Source organism: Ranitomeya variabilis, chromosome 3 (genome assembly GCF_051348905.1).
Source record: "Ranitomeya variabilis isolate aRanVar5 chromosome 3, aRanVar5.hap1, whole genome shotgun sequence".
Lineage (NCBI taxonomy): Eukaryota > Metazoa > Chordata > Amphibia > Anura > Dendrobatidae > Ranitomeya > Ranitomeya variabilis.
The window spans coordinates 302,824,897-302,847,165 of record NC_135234.1 but is presented as its reverse complement, the minus strand read 5'-3'; the positions used below and the strand labels follow the sequence as shown (position 1 = coordinate 302,847,165).

At 44.1% G+C, this 22,269-nt stretch overlaps 1 protein-coding gene across 8 annotated transcripts in view; it reads right to left on the bottom strand.

Moving 5' to 3' along the window:
- The window catches only part of EYA3 (EYA transcriptional coactivator and phosphatase 3), a 758,790-nt gene that overhangs the window by 477,187 nt on the left and 259,334 nt on the right, over positions 1–22,269 (bottom strand). For 3 of the 8 annotated variants that reach the window (XM_077295600.1, XM_077295599.1, XM_077295598.1), the window contains exon 3: positions 5,985–6,068. The exons of the other annotated variants lie outside the window; for them this stretch is intronic. In XM_077295600.1, the coding sequence (XP_077151715.1) occupies positions 5,985–6,068 (84 nt within the window). The remainder of the gene's footprint in view (positions 1–5,984; positions 6,069–22,269) is intronic. 8 annotated transcript variants of the gene reach the window in all.

Genomic DNA, 22,269 nt, shown 5'->3' with positions numbered 1-22,269 from the left:
TCAGGATGTCCCTGCTGCCCGGAATCAGTGCTGGGAAAACCATGTGGTCCCGATGATTAAGTGCAGTGAATATTCATTAGCGGCTCCCCGCCCACCGATCAGCTGAGCGGTGAGCCAGGAGCAGCAAATGAATACTGCACTTAAGCAGGGACACGCATGGCTTCCTCAGCGCTGATTCCTGCAGCCTCTAGGGAGATTTGTGTGTCCTGGGGAGGAGGCAGCAGCAGCAGCAGGGGCCAGAGCGGAGAGGAGATCGCTGTATACCTGCCTGCCATGCCTGGATGCCAAGTGCTGTGCACAAACAGGACCTGTGTGATGTCAGGAGTGGGCGGGCTGGAGCATCACATGGCAGCTCAGAGCCCTCCCTCTTCTTGACATCATCACAGGTCCTTCAGGCTCTCCACTAGAATCTGCAGGCTTCCTCAAAACCTGTGCTGTGGAGAGGCAACAAGAGGGAGGGCTCTGTGTGCAGTCATGGGATGCTTTTACCTCACCACAGTGGCTGGCAGGCTGCCACAATTAAGAGGTTAGTCTTTCCAATACACAATAAAGCACTCTGCCACTCCTGTGGTGAACTATAACTCCCAGCATGTCATAGGATCTGCAGGACATGCTGGGAGTTATAGTTCTCCCATGGGATTTTAAAGCAGCACTCCAGTGCTATTTTGCAGTGCTGGAGTGATGCTTTCAATATCAGCCCTGTGCCCCCATTCTTATACTCACCCTCCAGCATCTTCATATAGTACTTCACAGACACCACACTGGTCCTGCAGCTTCCAAGATAATAACATACTATTATATGAAATAACACCACATATAATAGTATGTTATTTATGTTATTAAATATTTTACCACATTTTTTTGCTTCAAATATTTTTTTCCCCTATTTTCCACCTCTAAAACCTGGGTGCGCCTTATAGTCCGGTGCGTCTTATAGTCCGAAACATATGGTATGTAATAAAGCAGAGCTGTGAAAATAGATTTTTTTTTTCCACAAAAATTATTTTTTAGCCCCCAGTTTTGTATTTTCCCAAGTGTAACAGGAGAAATTGGATCCCAAAAGTTGTTGTCCAATTTGTCCTGAGTACGCTGATACCCCATATGTTGGGGTAAACCCGTTTGGGCGCACGGGAGAGCTCGGAAGGGAAGGAGCACTGTTTTACTTTTTCAAAGCAGAATTGGCTGGAATTGAGATCGGACGCCATGTCACATTTGGAGAGCCCCTGATGTGCCTAAACATTGAAACCCCCCAATTCTAACAAACCTTAACCCAAAGACACCACTAACCCTAATCCCAACCACACCTCTAACTCCTACACACCCCTAACCCTAATGCCAAACGTAAATGTAATCCAAACCCTAACTTTAGCCCCAACCCTAACTGTAGCCCCAACCCTAACTGTAGCCCCAACCCTAACTGTAGCCCCAACCCTAACCCATACTTTAGCCCCAACCATAACCCTAACTTTAGCCCCAACCCCAACGGGAAAATGGAAATACTTTTATTAACTATTTTTTTCCCTAACTAAGGGGGTGATGAAGGGTGGTTTGATTTACTTTTATAGCAGGTTTTTTAGCGTATTCTTAGGATTGGCAGCTGTCACACACTAAAAGACGCTTTTATTGCAAAAAAAAAAAATTGTTGTGTCTCCACATTTTGAGAGCTATAATTTTTTCATATTTTGGTCCACAGTCATGTGAGGTCTTGGTTTTTGCAGGACAAGTTTATGTTTTTATTGGTACCACTTTCGGGCACGTGACATTTTTTGATCGCTTTTTATTCTGATTTTTGTGAGGCAGAATGACCAAAAACCAGCTATTCATGGATTTTTTATTTATTTTTATTTTTTATTTTTTTTTGGGGGGGGACGGGGGGGGGGACGGGCGCGCATTGATACCGTTCCGCGTTTGGTAAAATTGATAAAGCAGTTTTATTCTTCAGGTCAGTACGATTACGATACCTCATATCTTTTGGCGCTTTTATATGATAAAACCTATTTTATATATTTTATTTTTGCATCGCTTTATTCTGAGGACAATAACTTATTTTTTACTCTGATGATGCTGTATGGCAGCTCGTTTTTTGCGGGACAAGATGATGTGTTCAGCAGTACCATGGTTATTTATATACGTCTTTTTGATCGTGTGTTATTCCACTTTTTTTGTTCTGCGGTATGATAAAGCGTTTTCTGTCTTTTTCACTGAAGGGGTTAACTAGTGGTACAGTTTTATAGGTCGGGTCGTTAAGGACGCGGCAATACTAAATATGTGTACTTTTATTCTGTTTTTTTATTTAGATATAGAAATGTATTTATTGGAACAATATTTTTTTTCTTTATTTAGGAATTTTATTTATTTCTTTTACTCATGTAAATATAAATATATATATATATATATATAAATATATATATATATATATATATATATATATATATATATATATATATATATATATTTTTTTTTTTTTTTTTTTTTTTTTTACTTTGCAACATTGCCCCAGGGGGGACATCACAGTATAGTGTTAGATCGCTGATCTGACAATTTGCAGTGCACTGTGTCAGATCAGCGATCTGACAGGCACTGCAGGGAGGCTTCCCGGCGCCTGCTCTGAGCAGGCACCTGTAAGCCACCTTCCTGCAGGACCCCGAAGGAGCACTGCGGCCATTTTGGATCCGGGGCCTGCAGGGAGGAGACTCTCGGAGCAACACACATCTCGTTGCTCCGAGGGTCTCAGGGAAGCACGCAGGGAGCCCCCTCCCTGCGCGATACTTCCCTATGCCGCCAAAATGCTGCGATCATATTTTATCGCAGTGTTCCGGGGGTTTAAGTGCCAGAAGCGGTCCGTGTCCAACCTCTATGAGCGCGGCTGATCGTGTTAGACGTGCTATCCCGTCAGTGGTCATACGGGCCCCACCCCACCTCGACGGGATAGTACGTCTAATGTCAGAAAGGGGTTAATGACCAGGCCAATTTTTGCAATTCTGACCACTGTCATTTTATGAGGTAATAACTCTGGAACACGGAAAACACTGTTTTCTCGTGACATATTGTAATTCATTATAGTGGTAGTATTTCTTTGATATTACTTGTGTTTATTTGTGGAAAAAAAAAAAAAAGAAGAAATTAGGCGAAAAATTTTTAAAATTGTCCAACACTTCCACATGGAGGATGATCTTATGGCATGCAACAACATCAATAGTTTAATTGAAGCTCTGAAGATAAATCACAATCCAGAGGAATGAAGGCTTTTCATCGATTCGTCCAAGACAATCCTAAAAGCGGTCTTGCTGCATAATGGCAATGCAAGGCCTTCATGTTGGTTATGCCATCCACATGAAAGAAGCAGAAGACAAAATGAAACTGCTTGTTGAGATGTCTTAACTATGAAACATTTGTGACCTCTCTGCGGTGAATTAAAGGTAGTTTCCTTGTTGGTTAGTCTCCAGGGTGGATACACCATACTACTGCTTTCTGTTTAAGTTGGATAATCATGCAAGAGAATATTACAACAAAAAAAGTAGCATCTCCAACATTCACTTCAGCCAGGGAGTAAAAATGTACTGCATCAAATACTTGTTGACCCACATAAGTTTGGGAGACTCAAGAGCAGATAATTATGAATGGTTTAGTGGACAATCTCCTCAAAACATAAGGATCTTGGCTGTAACATAGCCTTAAAGATTCATTTCTTATATTCTCATACAAACTTTTTTTTTCCACCAAACTTGACAGTTTCCATCAAGATATTGCAGCCTTGGAGAAAAGATTAAAGAAAAATGGAATTCATCAATGCTTGCAGATTACTGTTGGACAATTGCAAGTGATGATGCGATGCAGGAGTACAAGAGACAAGTAAAAAAAGTGATCACTGAATAAGGATCAAATTTTGTAGTGCAATCCAAAAAAATCATCTTTCAAAGTACCGAATCTTTTACATGGGTAATAGTGATCACAAAAAAATAAGTTTTCATGTAACCTTTAATAAACGGTGTAGAAAGGGGTTACATGGACAACTTCAGGAGGGCAAATTTCCAACGGTTGACAGATGATCTTAGTGCAATAGACTGGGACGATATCCTGAGGCATAAAAGTACAGAAAGAAAATGGGACACGTTTATTAGCGTCCTGAATAGGAATTGTGCACCCTATGGGAATAAACATACCAGAAATAGGAGGAAACCACTATGGCTAAATAAAGATGTAAGGGGCGCAATAAGTGACAAAAAGAAAGGATTTAGAGAGTTAAAGCAAGTAGGTAGTGATGAGGCATTAAATACACAAAATTAAATAACATCTGTAAAAAGCAAATCAAGGCAGCAAAGATTGAGACAGACTCATTGCCAGAGAAAGTAAAAATAAAACTTAAATATTCTTTAACTACATAAATAGTAAGAAGCTAAAAAATGATAGTGTTGGTCCCCTTAAAAATAGTCTGGGTGAAATGGTGGATGGGCAAAAAGCCAATATGTTAAATGACTTTTTTTCCAACAGTATTTACACAAGAAAATCCCATGATGGACAACATGATCAGTAATAACAAAAATTCTCCAATTAGGGTATGTGCACACGTCTGGAATTGCCGCTGCAATTCCGGGACTCCCTGCCGCGGGAAAAATGCATGCGGAATTGGCATGCAATTCCCGCTAAACACTAGCATTTTACAAGGGTAATTAGCTTGTAGAATGCTAGCGTTTTCCAAGTGAAAAAGCATCGCTTGGAATACTGATTGACAGGTTGGTCACACTTGTCAAGCATAGTTTGACAAGTGTGACCAACTTTTTACTATTGATGCTGCATAGGCAGCATCAACAGTAAAAACATCTAATGTTAAAAATAATTTAAAAAAAATAAAAAAATCATGATATCATCACCTTCCGGCGTCCCCGGCAGTCTTCACGCTCCTCGCGTTCCCAATAATGCCTAGCAGCAATGACCCCAGATGAGCGAGACCACTACGCCATCACAGGTCATTGCCGCAAGGCATTATAGGGAATGCGAGCAGCGCGAGGAGTGGGAAGACTGCCGAGGATGCCGGAAGAAGAGGTTATGATTTCTTATTTATTTATTATTATTTTTTTTTAACAATTATATGATTCACAGGGCCTGGAGAATCTCCTCCACCCTGGGTACCAACCGCACATGATCCGCTTACTTCCCGCATGGTGGGCATAGCCCCATGAGGGAAGTAAGCGGATCAATGCATTCCTATGTGTGCAGAAACCCCGCGATTCGACACAAGGAATGAACATGCTGCGGTTTTTTTCGGAATGCGATTACAGAGCAGAAAAAAAAGGCACCATGTGCACAAAAAAAATGCGGAATGCATTCTAATAATAGGATGCTTAATGTATGCAGTTTTATCGCGTTTTTATCGCAAAAAAACTAAAAAAAAACGTGAAGATTCCTGAACGTGCGCACATAGCCTTTATGTCACCTGCTTATCCCAGCAGGAAGTACGGCGGCGTCTAAAAATCACTAAATTTAACAAATCAACGGGCCTGGATGGTATACACCCCCGAGTACTGCAAGAATTAAGTACAGTCATTGATAGACCATTATTTCTAATCTTTAAAGACTCCATAATAACAGGATCTGTACCACAGCACTAGCGTATAGCTAATGTGGTGCCAATATTCAAAAGAAGGAGACAAAAACTGAACTAGTAAATTATAGGCCAGTAAGCTTAACCTGTGCTGTGGGTAAAATCCTGGAGGGCATTCTAAGGGATGCTATGCTGGAGAATCGAAGAGGAATAACCTCATCATCCAATATCAGCATGCAGGGCCGGACAGGGACTAAAATTCAGCCCTGGCATTTGAAGTTACACAGGCCCACTTGTCACATGGTGACTGTATAATATCTTTGTACACTTGTAGGCAGGGCCGGTTTTAGGCAAAGTGGGGCCCTAGGCAAAGTTTAAAATGGGTCCCCAAATGCTAACATATTGCACATCACACAGAAGCCTTTCGGTTGTATTTACTTACATGCGCTGAGTTCAGGCCGCTAAACGAGTTTGATCGACAATACTGAAGTTGTTCAACACTTGTTTCCCGGCCTCTTTCCACCAGCTGAGGAATAATGATGAGACAGAACGATCACTAATAGATCACCATACAGTATCATGTTTTCAGCAGCACATCTACAGTTTACACTGGCAATGTGCTGCTGACAACAAGGCTTTTTGTTCCAGCAAAAACAATCCGAATATGCAGCATTTTACTTGTTTAGTAAAATACACCCCATAGTCCTCCATATATTATAATGTGCTCCATAGTCCTCCATATAGTATAATACACTCCCTATAGTCCTCCATATATTAAAATACACTGCTCAGTCCTCCACATAGTATAATACACTCCTCATAGTCCTCCATATAGCATAATACAATCCTCATAGTCCTCCATATAGCATAATACAATCCTCATAGTGCTCCATATAGTATAATGCACCGCCACAGTCATCCATGTAGTACAATTCACTTCCCATAGTATAATGCACCCCATAGTTCTTCATATAGTATAACGTATTCCCCATAGTCCTTGATACAGTATAATGCAGCCCACATATAGTATAATGCAGCCACCCCAGAGTATAATGCAGCCACCCCAGAGTATAATGCAGCCACCCCAGAGTATAATGCAGCCACCCCACAGAGTATAATGCAGCCACCCCACAGAGTATAATGCAGCCACCCCAGAGTATGTAACCCCCATAGAATATAATACAGCCCACCTCCCCATAATATATAATGTAGCTCCCCATAGAATATAATGCAGCCCCCCATAGTATATAACGCAGCCTCCCCCATAGAATATAATATACCCCCACAATAGTATATAACACAGCCACATAGTACATAACATGGCCTCCCCCATAGAATATAATATACTCCCCATAGTATATAGCAAAGCCCGCATATTATATAGCACAAACCGCATAGTATACAGCACAGCCTGCATACTATAGCACAGCTCGCGTAGTAGATAACACAGCCCACACAGCAGTATTCAGCACAGACCACACAGTAGTATACAGCACAGACCACACAGTAGTATACAGCACAGCCCACGTAGAAGTATACAGCACAGTCCACACAGTAGTATACAGCACAGCCCACAGAGTAATATATACAGCACAGCCCACAAAGTAATATATACAGCACAGCCCACAAAGTAATATATACAGCACAGCCCACAGAGAACTATATACAGCACAGCCCAGAGAACTATATACAGCACAGCCCACAGAGAACTATATAAAGAACAGCCCAGAGTACTATATACAGCACAGCCCAGAGTACTATATACAGCACAGCCCAGAGAGTACTATATATAGCACAGCCCACAGAGTACTATATACAGCACAGCCCACAGAGTACTATACACAGCACAGCCCACAGAGTACTATATACAGCACAGCCCACAGAGTACTATATACAGCACAGCCCACAGAGTACTATATACAGCACAGCCCACAGAGTACTATATACAGCACAGCCCACAGAGAACTATATACAGCACACAGTAGTATACAGCACAGAGCACAGCCCACAGATAACTATATACAGCCCACAGCAGTATACAGCACAGAGCACAGCCCACAGAGAACTATATATAGCACACAGTAGTATACAGCACAGAGCACAGCCCAGAGAGCTATATACAGCCCACAGCAGTATACAGCACAGAGCACAGCCCACAGAGAACTATATATAGCACAGAGCACACAGTAGTATACAGCACAGAGCACAGCCCACAGAGAGCTATATACAGCCCACAGCAGTATACAGCACAGAGCACAGCCCACAGAGAACTATATACAGCCCACAGTAGTATACAGCACAGAGCACAGCCCACAGAGAGCTATATACAGCCCACAGTAGTATACAGCACAGAGCACAGCCCACAGAGAACTATATACAGCCCACAGCAGTATACAGCACAGAGCACAGCCCACAGAGAACTATATATAGCACAGAGCACACAGTAGTATACAGCACAGAGCACAGCCCACAGAGAGCTATATACAGCCCACAGCAGTATACAGCACAGAGCACAGCCCAGAGAACTATATACAGCCCACAGTAGTATACAGCACAGAGCACAGCCCACAGAGAACTATATATAGCCCACAGCAGTATACAGCACAGAGCACAGCCCACAGAGAACTATATACAGCCCACAGCAGTATACAGCACAGAGCACAGCCCACAGAGAACTATATATAGCCCACAGCAGTATACAGCACAGAGCACAGCCCACAGAGAACTATATACAGCCCACAGTAGTATACAGCACAGAGCACAGCCCACAGAGAACTATATATAGCCCACAGCAGTATACAGCACAGAGCACAGCCCACAGAGAACTATATACAGCCCACAGTAGTATACAGCACAGAGAACAGCCCACAGAGAACTATATACAGCCCACAGTAGTATACAGCACAGAGCACAGCCCACAGAGAACTATATATAGCCCACAGCAGTATACAGCACAGAGCACAGCCCACAGAGAACTATATATAGCCCACATCTCTTCTCTTCCTCCCCTCACCTCCTCCGAGAATGGCCCCACAGTCCAGAAAAAAAAAAAAACTCTCCTCACCTCTCCTCGTGCCCAGCGTTGCTTCCTGGTTCCTGCTCCTGTCTCAGCAGCTGCAGTCTGCCCGGGACACAGCAGGTGCGCGATGATATGACATCATCGCGCACCCGCAGTGTCAGAGGCAGAGTGGGGAATGATGGGAGAGGAGCGTCTGTAGACGCTCTCTCCTCCATCATTGCATTCAACTGTACCGGCGTCTATACGCCGGTATAGTTGAATGCGACGGCGGGGGCGGCGGATTGAGCGGCCCACCACTGGCACCGGCCCTTCTGGCATTTGCCAGAAGTGCCCTATGGCCAGTCCGGCCCTGTCAGCATGGGTTTACTAGGGACCGATCCTGTCAGACTAATCTGATCAGTTTCTAAGAAGAGGTGAGTTCCGAACTGGACCAAGGACACGCAGTGGACGTGATGTATATGGACTTTTCAAAAGCTTTTGATACTGTGCCACACAAAAAATGGATACATGAAATGAGAACAATGGGGATAGGGGAAAATATGTGTAAGTGGGTTAAGAGCTGGCTCAGGGATAGGAAACAAAGGGTGGTTATTAATGGAGCACACTCGGACTGGGTTGCAGTTAGCAGTGGCGTACCGCAGTGGTCGGTGTTGTGCCCGCTTCTTATTAACATATTATTGACCTTGTAGGGGGCATACAGAGAAGAATTTCAATATTTGCATTTGACACCAAACTCTGCAGGGTAATCAATACAGAGGAAGACAATTTTATATTACATAAAGATCTATGTAAACTAGAAGCTTGGGCTTATAAATAGCAAATGAGCTTTAATGGGGATAAATGTAAGGTTATGCACTTGGGCATAAGAAATAATGTAATGCATTAAAAGAGGCATAGATGCTCATGAGGAGAACATCATTTTACCTCTATACAAGTCACTAGTTCGACCACACTTAGAATACTGTGCACAGTTCTGGTCTCCGGTGTATAAGAAAGACATAGCTGAACGAGAGCGGGTGCAGAGAAGAGCGACCAAGGTTACTAGAGTACTGGGGGGGGGCTGCAATACCAAGACAGGTTATTACACTTGTGGTTATTTAGTTTGGAAAAACGAAAGCTAAGGGGTGATCTTATAACAATGTATCAATATATGAGGGGACAGTACAACAACCTTTTTAATGATCTTCCTTGTAGACCTGAGACGGGGAAAAGGGGGCATCCTCTATGTCTGGAGGAAAGAAGGTTTAAGCATAATAACAGACACGGATTCTTTACTGTAAGAGCAGTGAGACTATGGAACTCTCTGCCATATGATGTTGTAATGAGGGATTCATTACTAAAATTTAAGAGGGGACTGGATGCCTTTCTTGAAAAGTATAATGTTACAGGTTATATACACTAGATTCCTTGATAGGGCGTTGATCCAGGGAACTTGTCTGTGTCAGGACTCTGAACATTTTTTATTACCTTTCTGTGCATTACTGCCCTTTTCCAAGATGGTGTCTTTGGTCTCATGTGCACTGTGTCTTCCTGCTATAAAACTCCACCCCAGCCTTCAGGCAGAGTATTCTGCCTTGCATCCAGCTCCTGACCTCTGGTGACTCCCTGGCTATATACCTGCTCCTGTGAACCTGTGGGGTTATCCTGCTACTCTGCTCTGAGTTTCTGCTGCATACACCAGTTCCAGTAATCCTCCTTCATCTGCTGCTCGTGTTTACTTCCATCTGCATTTGCTGGACATGTAAGCTGTTGCTGATCTGCAAGAACCTGAGACTACTACCCAGGCCTCCCTGGTTGAGTTAAGATATAATTTTAACTGCCTAATAGCATATCTATCTGTGTCTGGACTAAGTCAAGGATCTATTCGTGTCAAATTTCCTCAAGAATAACTGTGCTTCGTAGACTTTAGGTTTGTTTGCATCTACCTCTGAAGTTTCCTATTGACTGCTAAGCTGCGTTTATTATTTGCACCGTGTTGTGGACTTGAGTTTCTCTCTGCACCTGTTTGAATCACCGTGTGATAATATAGACTTTACCACTTATAAAACTGTGTCCTGTAGTTGTCTTGTTCCAAGCAAAGAGTCTCCTGAGTTATCCCCTATAATTATTACAGTCTGATTGCCTTATGTGGTGTCGGGAAGGAATTTTTTCCCCAATGTGGATCTTACTGTTTGCCACCTGGGGTGTTTTTACCTTCCTCTGGATCAACATGTTAGGGCATGTTAGGTTAGGATTTAAGTTTAACTAGATTAACTTAACCCCTTCCCGACTTGTGACGCAACGTAGGCATTATGAAAGTCTGTGCCAAGCCGACCTGTGACGCCTATGTGGCGTCCTGGAGGGATCGCATCCCTGCAGATCGGATGAAAGGGTTAACTCCAATTTCACCCGATCTGCAGGGACAGGGGGAGTGGTACTTTGCCCCCACGTGGCTACGATCACTCTGATTGGCTGTTAAAAGTGCAACAGCCAATCAGAGCAATTTGTAATATTTCAATTATGAAATTTGGTGAAATATTACAATCCAGCCATGGCCGATGCTGCAATATTTCATCGGCCATGGCTGGAGACCGCGATCTAACCCCCCCTCCACTGACTGACAGCGGCGATCTGCCGCCGCTGTCAGTCTTTCCTCCCGCTCCGTTCTGTGCTCCGCTGCCCTCCGCTGTCTGATCCGACTCCCCGTACCACTGGAGTCCTGGGAGTTCCTTCCAGCATCATCGATGGGCGCCACCATCTTCTAAAATGGCGGGTGCATGCGCAGTGCGCCTGCCGAATCTGCCGGCCGGCATTTTTGTTACAGGTACATTTTGATCACTGTGATATAACCTATCACAGTGATCAAAATAAAAAAAAATAGTAAATAAAGCCCCACCCTTATCACCCCCATAGGTAGGGAAAATAAGTAAATAAAATATTTTTATTTTTCCACTAGAGTTAGAGTTAGAACTAGGGTTAGGGCTAGGGTTAGGGTTGCAATTAGGGTTAGAATTAGGCTATGTGCACACGGTGCGGATTTGGGTGCGGATCCACAGCGGATTGATCGCAGCGGATTTGTGGCAGTTTTCCATCACGTTTACAGTACCATGTAAACCTATGGAAAACCAAATCCGCTGTGCCCATGGTGCAGAAGATACCATGCGGAAAGGCTGCCTTGTATTTTCTGCAACATGTCAATTCTTTGTGCGGATTCCGCAACGTTTTACACCTGTTCCTCAATAGGAATCCACAGGTGAAATCTGCACAAAAAACACTGGAAATCCGCAGTTAATCTTTAAGTAAAGTGCAGTTTTTAAAAAAACGGTGCGGAAAAATCCGCACACTAATCCACAACATGAGCACATAGCCTTAGGGTTAGGGCTGGAACTAGAGTTAGGGTTGGAATTAGGGTTAAGATTAGGTTTAGGGGTGTGTTGAGGTTAGGGTTAGGCTAGTGGTTAGGGTTATGGTTAGGGTTGGTTGTCTGTTGGGGTTAGGGTTGGGATTAGGGTTAGGATTAGGGGTGTGTTGGGGTTAGGGTTGTGATTACGGTTATGGTTAGAGTTGGGATTAGAGTTAGGGGTGTGTTGGGGTTAGTGTTGGAGTTAGAATTGAGGGGTTTCCACTGTTTAGGCACATCAGGGGGTCTCCAATCACGACATGGCGCCACCATTGATTCCAGCCAATCTTGCATTCAAAGAGTCAAATGGTGCTCCCTCCCTTCTGAGCCCCGACGTGTGCATAAACAGTGGTTTACCCAAACATATGGGGCATAAGCGTACTCAGGAAAAATTGTACAACACTTTTGGGTTCTAATTTCTCCTGTTACCCTTGGGAAAATTAAAAAAATGGAAAAAAAAAGATTTTTTCTTTTCACGGCTCTGCGTTATAAAATTCTGCGAAGCACCTGGGGGTTCAAAGTGCTCACCACACATCTAGATAAGTTCCTTGGGGGCTCTAGTTTCCAAAATGGGGTCAATTGTGGGAGGTTTCTACTGTTGAGGCATATCAGGGGCTTTGCAAACGTAGAGCCACGCAGTATATAGCACAGCCACGTAGTATATAGCAGCCATGTAGTATAAAGCACAGCCACGTAGTATAAAGCACAGCCACACAGTATATAGCAGCCACGTAGTATATAGCAGCCACGTAGTATATAGCACAGCCACGCAGTATATAACAGCCACGTAGTATAAAGCACAGCCACGTAGTATATAGCACAGCCACGTAGTATATAGCACAGCCACGTAGTATATAGCACAGCCACGTAGTATATAGCACAGCCACGTAGTATATAGCACAGCCACGTACTATAGCACAGCCACGTAGTATATAGCACAGCCACGTAGTATATAGCACAGCCACGTAGTATATAGCACAGCCACGTAGTATATAGCACAGCCACGTAGTATATAGCACAGCCACGTAGTATATAGCACAGCCACGTAGTATATAGCACAGCCACATAGTATATAGCACAGCCACGTAGTATATAACACAGCCCACGCAGTAAAAAATACAGCCCACACAGTATATAACACTGCCCACGTAGTATATATCAGTCATGCAGTATAGAACACAGCCCACATAGTATACAGCAGTGTGGGCACCATATCTCAAAAAAAAAAAAAGTCATCTGGGTAATTTCGCAATGCATCTCTGGGAACGGAAGCTGGCGGCAGCCTCGACGCCCACGCGCATCGGTGGACGTCGGAAGGTGAGAATAGCACCATATTATTATTATTATATTTTTTTAATATTGATGCTGCATAGGCCGGAAAATAAGGTATAGGCTGGCAAGAGTCCAGAACCAGCTTCTCTTGGGTCAGAATGGAGCCATCAAGATTGTTCTGACCTTTTCCCTTCTTATCTTTTGCAGAACTCTCGATAGTATTGGGAAGGGAGGGAAGGCATAAGCCAGTCTGAATGTCCATGGGTGGGCTAACGCGTCTACACCTAGGCAGGGATCGATTGGTTTTAGTGAATAATATTGATCCACCTTTGCATTCTGGCCACTTGCTAACAGGTCCACCTATGGATGGCCCCACATTCTGGTTAATACCTGAAAGACCTCGGGGTCTAAACTCCATTCCCCTGGATGGATTTTTGTTCTGCTCAGAAAATTGGCCTGTACGTTTACCACACCCCTTATGTGTAGAGACGTCAGGGAGAGGTGTTCTTCTGCCCACAAAAATATTCCTGCTTTTAGATCCTCGTGCCTTGTATGACGAAGGTTGGCAACTGTTGTCATGTTGTCCGAGTATATTTTGACGTGAGCATTCTGGACAAGAGATTCTGTAGCCCATAGGACCTCCTATACCGCTTTTAATTCTCTGAAGTTGGAAGATCTCTGGCTTATCTTGTCTGACCAGCATCCTTGTAGTATGTGTTGAAATACCATGGCTTCCCATCCATTCCTGCTGGCATCTACCTTTATATAGTGACCGCTGGGTCTTGTGACCAAGAAACTCCTCTGCTAAAGTTCTGCTCTGAGGTCTGAGAAGTAAGGTTTCTCCTTATGGAGAGTGACATACCAGCTATGGGTTGTCAAGGTAAGGAGGCTTATTCGCCATGCAATGCTCCTCTGGTAAATTAAATATGCAAATTGCCTCTTCAGAGAAAAAGAGGACTTGAACTCTATAGCGCCACCTGTTGGAAGTAGTGATCCTACAAGTCACAATCAAAACTTTAAGGAGTCGTGCAATATGACTTAGGATAAAAGCCAAATCAGTATGTCATTTCGCAGACACTGTTTCGGGCTGTTGGCCCTCTCCATAAGAAGAAACCTTACCCCTTAGACCCCAGTCGAGAACCGCTCACCTAGCCAAATCAGTTCTCATGCTTCGCACTGATGAGGGCCAACAGCCCGAAACACCATGTCTGCGAATTGAGATAATGATTTGGCTTTTATCCTAAGTCATATTGCATGACTCCTTAAAGGGTTGATGTGACTTGTAGAATCGCTACTTCCAATAGGTGGCGCTATAGAGTTTAAGTCCTATTTTCCTCTGAAGAGGCAATTTGCATAAGTTCTGCTCTTGCAGCCACCATGTTAGTGAAGACTTTACCCAAGGTGGTATTCGGATCTTCCTGTCTAAGGATCCTGGGGCACCATCCCAGTTTGACAAGATGTGAGTTTGCAGTGTTCTGGATTGAGCATGTGCCCATGCTACCATCTGGATGCAGCATGTCATGGATCCGAGAACTGACATGGCCCATCTTAATGTTACTATCTTCTTGTCCCGCAACATCTTTACTCTTAGCAAGACCTGTTTGTGTTTGGGTAAAAAAGACATTTGGTTGCGAGAGTCCAGAAGGACTCCTAAGAAATCTTTTTTCTGTTGTTGGAACCATATCTGATTTTTTGTGGTTCATTACCCAGCCTAGGGATGATAGAACCTGGGTTGTCATTTCTGTATGTTCTTGTAGCATGGGTATCGAAAGAGCCACTAACAAGAGGTCGTCGAGGTATGGGATTACGCATATGTGTTGACCTCTGATTAAAGCCATGACCTCTGATAGGATCTTTGTGAAGATCTGTGGGGCTGAGGATAGCCCAAATGGGAGGACGTTGACCTAATAATGTTTTATGTGCTCTCCTTTGGCGATTGCGAACCTCAGGAATCTCCGATAGGTTGGGTATATCGGGATGTGGTAATATGCATCCTGTAAGTTATCGTTTCCATGACGAAATCCTGTCCAATCAGAGGTACGTTGACTTGATGGACTATCTTGAACCTTCTTGTAGGTTATGAAATGATTTAGGGGTCTCAGGTTGATTATGACCCGATGAGAGCCGTTTGTCTTTTTCATGAGGAACAGGTTTGAGTAATGTCCTCTGCTCCTCTCGCTTTCTGGAACTACGGAAACTACTTCTGCAGCTAAGACGTCTTCTATTCCTAGCATCAGGGTGGACTGAAGCTCTGGAGATGAGAGTTGAGTTGTTTTTTATATCTTCTGAGGATATGAGACAAACTAATTTTACTCCCTCTTTGACTGATCTCAGAGTCCACTGGTCTGAGCAGATCTCTTGCTACTGCGGAAAGAATCCTGAGATGCGACCTCCCACCTTGATGGTGTCATTCTGTCTCTCCCCCCCTTTTGGGTAGCTCCAGCGTCCCGACTTGCCCTTACTGCTGTACTGAGGAGTTTGTTCCTGTTGGGAGCGGAAGGGTCTTTTCCTAGGATTTCTAGGTTCTGGTAAGGTTTTTTTGTGCAAAACCTTCTCTAGCAGCTCATCAAGGGCTGGGCCAAATATATACTTTCCCTTGAAGGGGATAGAGCACAACTTCATTTTTGAGGTCATATCCCCAATCCAGACTCAACCAGAGTGCACGTTTCACTGAATTTGATAATCCTGAAGATCTTGCCGCCACTCTCACTGACTATGCAGAGGCAGCTGCTAGAAAACCTGTCACCTTCTGGAGGAGGGGTAGTGAAGCTAGGATGTCTTCTCTGGGGGTACCTGAAGAAAGATGTTCCTTTAGTAGACTCAGCCAGCGATACATTGATTGGGCCACACAGGTGGAAACTGCATTGGTGTTTAATAAAGAAGTCTCCCAAGATTTTCTTAGTAGCCCATCCATCTTAGGTTCCAGAGGGTCCTTCAACTGGGAGGCATCCTCAAATCGTAGTATGGTCTTCTTAGCTACCCTAGCAATCTGGACGTCTACTTTTGGGATTTCCGACCAGCATGCAGCGGTCTCATCGTCTACAGGGAATCTGTCTTATTTCTGCTGGAGTGGTCAGCCTCTTTTCAAGGGCTTCCCACTCCTCAAGGACAGGTCTTGGATATTTTTATGAATGGGAAACACCTGCTTCTTTTTATAACGGAGTCCCCCGAACATTTCCTCCTGTACCGTCTGGGCCTTTTTCTCCTCCTCGACCTCCATGATTCTCCTTAGTGCCGTGAGGAGCTCCTCTATATCCAACGAGGAGAAATAATATCTCTCGTGTTGGGAGGCTTCTGTCTACGAATAATTCACCCTCCTCCAGAGGTTCTTCTGAATTTGACCTAAATTTTGTACCGCTCTTCCTCTACAACAAGCTTCCTCCTTTTTGCTTCAGGAGGGGCACTAGGAGAGGGTGTCGGCTGGGAAAAGGAGGCCAGAGAGGTCTTAATGTCCCCCTGTTTTATGAGGCTTTTAATCTTTTCCATCATAGAGGGTTGCTCTTTCTTGATGACTTTCTGCGCACTCCTTGCATAATGTTTTCTTATACGAGGATGTCAATTTCTTAGTACAGACTGCACATTTTCGTGAAGTCTTGGACTTGCTTCCTCATGTAGGTTCCTTGTCCCCCTAAAATGAAGGGGAGAAGGAATCATAAGATTCTAACCTGCATCAAGAAGCGGACACCCAGTGCCAGAGTACTTACGGGGACCGGGTTGGTGCTTTGGTCTGCAGAGGAGCTGTCCGGGTGAAGGTGAAGTTATGAAGGTGACTGGACAGTAGCACCTGTCCCCTGATTAGAGGACCTCCTCCTCCCATTGTCCAGGTGTGTGTGTGTGGGGGGGTGGGGGAGCCGCCGACACCAGCTGCATTAGGATCCAGCGATGAGTTCCCCCTCTCTGTGAGCTGAAGTTGGCCGGTGTATGACGTCATATCCGGCCGCCGGCCTCAGACTCGGAAGTTCCGCGTGCGCATCCGCACGACATGCTGCCACAATGCTGGAGGACAGGGGCTGGAGAGCTTCAGGAGGCCTGCAGCCGAAGGGATCTCCCCCAGACCTTGCCCAAAGGTGTGGACTGGAGTAGGGGCTCCCGAGTCCAAACTGAAACGGGAGCTGCGTGTGAGGAAGAGAGGCGAGTCTGCTCCCCAGCTTTCAGATTTTTTCTAGTGACCGGCGCCGGCACGGTACACCTAGGATGACCTCTTCATCCCTAGTAGGGACAGGAAAGAACACTGAAGAGACAGGAAAGAACACTGAAGGAGGAGGATGTGGAAGGGGTATTAAACCTCTGTCATTTCCTGTCCCTATTAGGAAAGAGGTAAAATCTTCCAGGTGTGCTGTCGTGGGGGGTTACTAGAGAAAAAAAAAATCGCAGATGAGATGTAACCCACTGGATAACATTGGTCAGAGTGCAATCTTATTTTTTCCTTGGGATTGTACTTGTCTGTTCTTCTCGCAAATGAGTACGAGTCATACTTGAGGCTGTTACAAGTCAGGTCACCAGCGGTCGGTGTGAGCATTGCAGGCTATACACGGACCATGTAATATGTTCGTGTGAACGTAGCCATAATCTGACAAATAGAGTACAAGCAATAACATGACATCCAATATATGTGGTTATCTTAAGCCACAGACATTATCAAATCTCTATCAATTTATTTATTTAGATCCTGCATTATGCCACATCTGCCGGATTGTTACTCAGGACTGAGGTTGAAGCCAAGCATAAAACAGGTTACAGATTTGCTCATTAACTTGTACACGTTTTTGTGCAACTGATACATTTGAAGATTTGGTATAACAGCACAGGTGCAGTGCAGATAAAGGATACACGTGCGTTTGTATAACCAAGTCATGGTGCTGCCTATGCCCCCCATACTAACAAAGACTGCATGACTTATTTATACGAAAACAGTGCAACAAAAACAAGACATTTTACCAAATAATTCCAAATTTACACATTTTTCCTACAACGAATATTCATAAATTCTTATCCAAGGTATTTAGGTCCTTCCTAAAGTTCTACTAATAAAGGGCAATTATAAAAAATTCATCAGATTTCAAATAGGTATATTTAAAAAAGTATTACATGCACAACAGTGAAGGGCATATGATACTGAACATAACCTCTCCAAGTTTAGCATATAACGTTTACAAATGTTCCATGTGTCCTCCTTTTGTAACAGAACATATATCTATAAGGTAATTCAGTTTGACCCAACTGTAGAGTTGAATTCCATGGTGGCGTCACATCGCGTATCAACTGATTAACCGGTAGGCTGAAAGATCTTTATACCAATTTTTAGTGGACTGGTGAAAGTGAGCACACAACGACAGCGTTTTATGCATCAGCGCATCCAGGCTGGGACAGAGGCGGAGGAATTGCTGTACCATCAGTTTGAGGTTGCGAGCCATGCAAAGCATGTGTGCGAGACTGCCCTGGCTCCAGGTTCAGTGGAGACAGCCATTGCTCAAACGCGGCATGGATAGCTGTCCACAACTTTTGATCTGTATGACTGCGATTTCCAAGGCATATTAATTTAACACTGCCTGATTGCAGTGAGCCCTGGATGCGCAGTACAGACATGGGGGGGATTCTCTCTGCAGTGTCTTGTGTCTCATTAAGGCCTCTTTCACACATCTGTCTTTTCAACACTTTGACGGATTGTGACTGATTCTAAAAAACAGATCTGTGCCGATTGTAAAAAACTGATGCACTCTATCAGTTTTTTTTTAAGGATCCGTAGAAGTAGCTGCAGCCGAGTGAGAGAAAAAAAAAAGAGAGACCGGGCATGTTCGGTTTCAAATAAAAGGAATCCATCACTGGATTCCGTCTTCTGACGGACAGCGACGGATCCTGCGCCCATAGGCTTCCATTATAGCCAACAATGGATGGCGCAGGATCCGTCGCTGTCCGACTTTTCAACGTACACAAAAAACGTTACTATGTCCGTTGTCTCCAGCCGACGAACAAAGATTTTACGACAGATTAAACGGAAGGCCATCCGTCACAATCCGTCACTAATACAAGTCTATGGGGAAAAAACGGATCCAGCAGCAACATTTGCTGGATACTTTTTTTCTAAAAACGACAGATTGTGACTGACTGTGAAAAACGGATGTGTGAAAGAGGCCTAAGGCAGAGGAAGAGGGACAGTTCGAGGCCCTAGAGGAGGTGGAGGATGCAGAAGCGCAGGAGGAAGTGTTAGAGGACCTCCCCCTCACTCGATTTTCCCCTCTCCAGTCCATCCTTAATGCAGCAGCCAGGGTCATCTATATGGCTAATCGGTATTTGGACGCCTCCGCTCTGTGCCAGTCATTACATTTGCTGCCCATTAATTATAGAATTTAATTTAAACTGCTTGTTCTCACCCACAAAGCTATCCACGGTACGGTACCCCATTACCATCACCTCCCTAATTTCTGTTTATCAGTCTACCCACTCTAAGCTCCGCAAGCAAATTTTCAACTAACATCCACACTAATCCGTACCTCTCACGAGTTGCACCAATCCTCTGGAATGCTCTACCCCAAGAAATTAGGACTAATCCCAACTTAGAGCTTTAGGCGCTCCCTAAAAACTTGTTTTTTAGGCCAGTCTATCACGTTCCCTAATCAAATTCTATTTATATATAGCCCATTCTCTTATTTCTCTGACCATAATCCTCCACCAAACTGCATGGCTCCCAAAAGCACTACAAATATTGGCTGGTGACCAGCTCATGCAGACTATCTACCCCCCATTTTCTCAAGATGGCTGGCGTCAATGTAACTAAGCACCTGTACTTTCTTACCCACACCTCATTGCAGATTGTAAGCTCTTATGGCAAGGTTGTCATTATATTTGCATTAATTATTGTATTATCATTAACTTTGCTATGACTGTTGTATAAACTGTTGAATTGTAAAGCACTGCGGAATATGTTGGTGCTATATAAATAAAGATTACTATTGTTATTCATTATTATTTTTAGACACATTTGTTTTGCAAGCCCTGGGGGTTCCATAACTTGGTGTCTATTGCCACCACCATCCAATGCTCTAGTTCTCCATCCCCCAGTGTTTAGTAGTTTAGTTCTCCAATCCAAGCTGTTTAGTTCTCCAACCACAACAGATTGGATTGGCCATCCAATAGTCACAGATCACAGGCCATGAGTTAAGCAGAACCACCCACTGTGATATTTGGAGAGAAGAGCTCTCAGCTGGCCATTATCGTCCAGACAATTACACGATTGGGCGATCAAACGAGGAAGGCTGTAGGCTGCTCACAATAATTAGTTCTCTGAAAAGTAAGAGAGAGCATATGGTACATCCACCTAAGGATTATAACATATGGAATATGTGTATATATTGCCGTATGATCATTGCTAACTCCATTATAACCCCACACTCCTCGCTGCCATTACCAATCCGGTTATTAAAAAAATAAATAAATACAGGCCCATAGGATGCCTGTTTATTTGGAGGTTCACACCAATAGGGTCTTGCAACCCCTGTACCTCAAAGTAACGGTTATATACTGTCCCCAAGGCTCCACTACCAACTGTCTTGACCACTTTTCTGCCTTGATGCCACACTTCATGTTCTCAGAATTGCCAACGCTTATCCTGGGAGACTTCAACAGCCCCAACTCCCCAACTGCATCCCAGCTTCAATCTTTAGACACTTCTCGTGGCCTTAACGTTCACCCTAAGACACACAGACCGTAACACCTCAGATCTGGTCTTTGTCTGGCTCAGTTCAATCTCCTACCTACATAACGCACCTTTTAACTTTTTCCTCCATGAAATTAGAAGTATAACCACATGCCAAGGATCCCTCTCCGTGCTGTCACTAATTTGTCATGTATCCGCTCTCAGCACGTGACTTGGGGTTGTGCCTGCAAGGGTAAATCTATCTCCCTTCTCTCAGTCCAGCATTCAACCTCTGTCCTATGCTGTAATGGGAGCATAAATCACACACCAACCCAGGCCACACACCCGCTGTCACCACTCACCGAACACATGGGCGATGAGTCCCGGAAATAATATTAATACTGTCTACCACTCATACGGATCATACAGTTTAAGGCTATGGATTCTTTTAGAACATTCAAGGTTCAACTTGTTAAAGTTTTATGATTTAAGACAAGAAGTACAGTGCTTTCAGTACGGAAAAAGATATAAAAATATGGTAATAAAAAGACATACAGGTATGCAAAACAGTATAAAATAAACAGGAGAAAACTTCCGGAAATCCTATCTTTGCAGTCTGCTTTCTGCTCCCTGAGGGTAGGATGAATATAGACTGGATCACAACAGCTTCCCAGGCTGCCCCCACATGTGAACAATATTCTATGTATACAGGCCTAATTTATAGCTTTACTCTGGAGGTCAGGTTTCTAGACCAGCCCCTCAAGTTGATATTCTAATTTGCTTGTTTTTGATTGGACCACAGCCACGCCCCCAATGAATATATTATTTTCTCTGAGATTCTTTGTGTAAAGCTTCCCACAGATAGTGTCAGGCTATAATTTATATATCTCTTCCAAAGAGCTAGGTGGTGTCAAATGTTCCCTTTCTTCTTGGTTCCCAGGTCAACCCCCTGGCGAGAGTGGAGACAGTAGTGTCAGGACTCTGAACATTTTTTACCTTTTGTGCATTACTGCCCTTTTCCAACATGGCGTCTTTGGTCTCATGTGCACTTGTCTTCCTGCTATAAAACTCCACCCCAGCCTTCAGTCTGTGCTAAATTATTCTGCTTTGCATCCAGCTCCTGATTACTCCCTGGCCTTGCACCTGCACCTGCTCCTGTGAACCTGTGTTGGAGATCCTGCCACTCTGCTCCGAGTTCCTGCTGCATACACCAGTGTTCAGTAATCCTCCTTCATCTGCTGCTCGTGTTACTTCCATCTGCATTTGCTGGACATGTAAGTTGTTTCTGCTCTGCAAAACCTGAGACTATTAACCAGGCCTCCCTGGTTGAGCTAAGGTATGATTTGAACTGCCTAATAGCATATCTATCTAGTACACAAAGGAAATAGCGGGCACCACAGCTATAAATAAATGAGGGATCAACC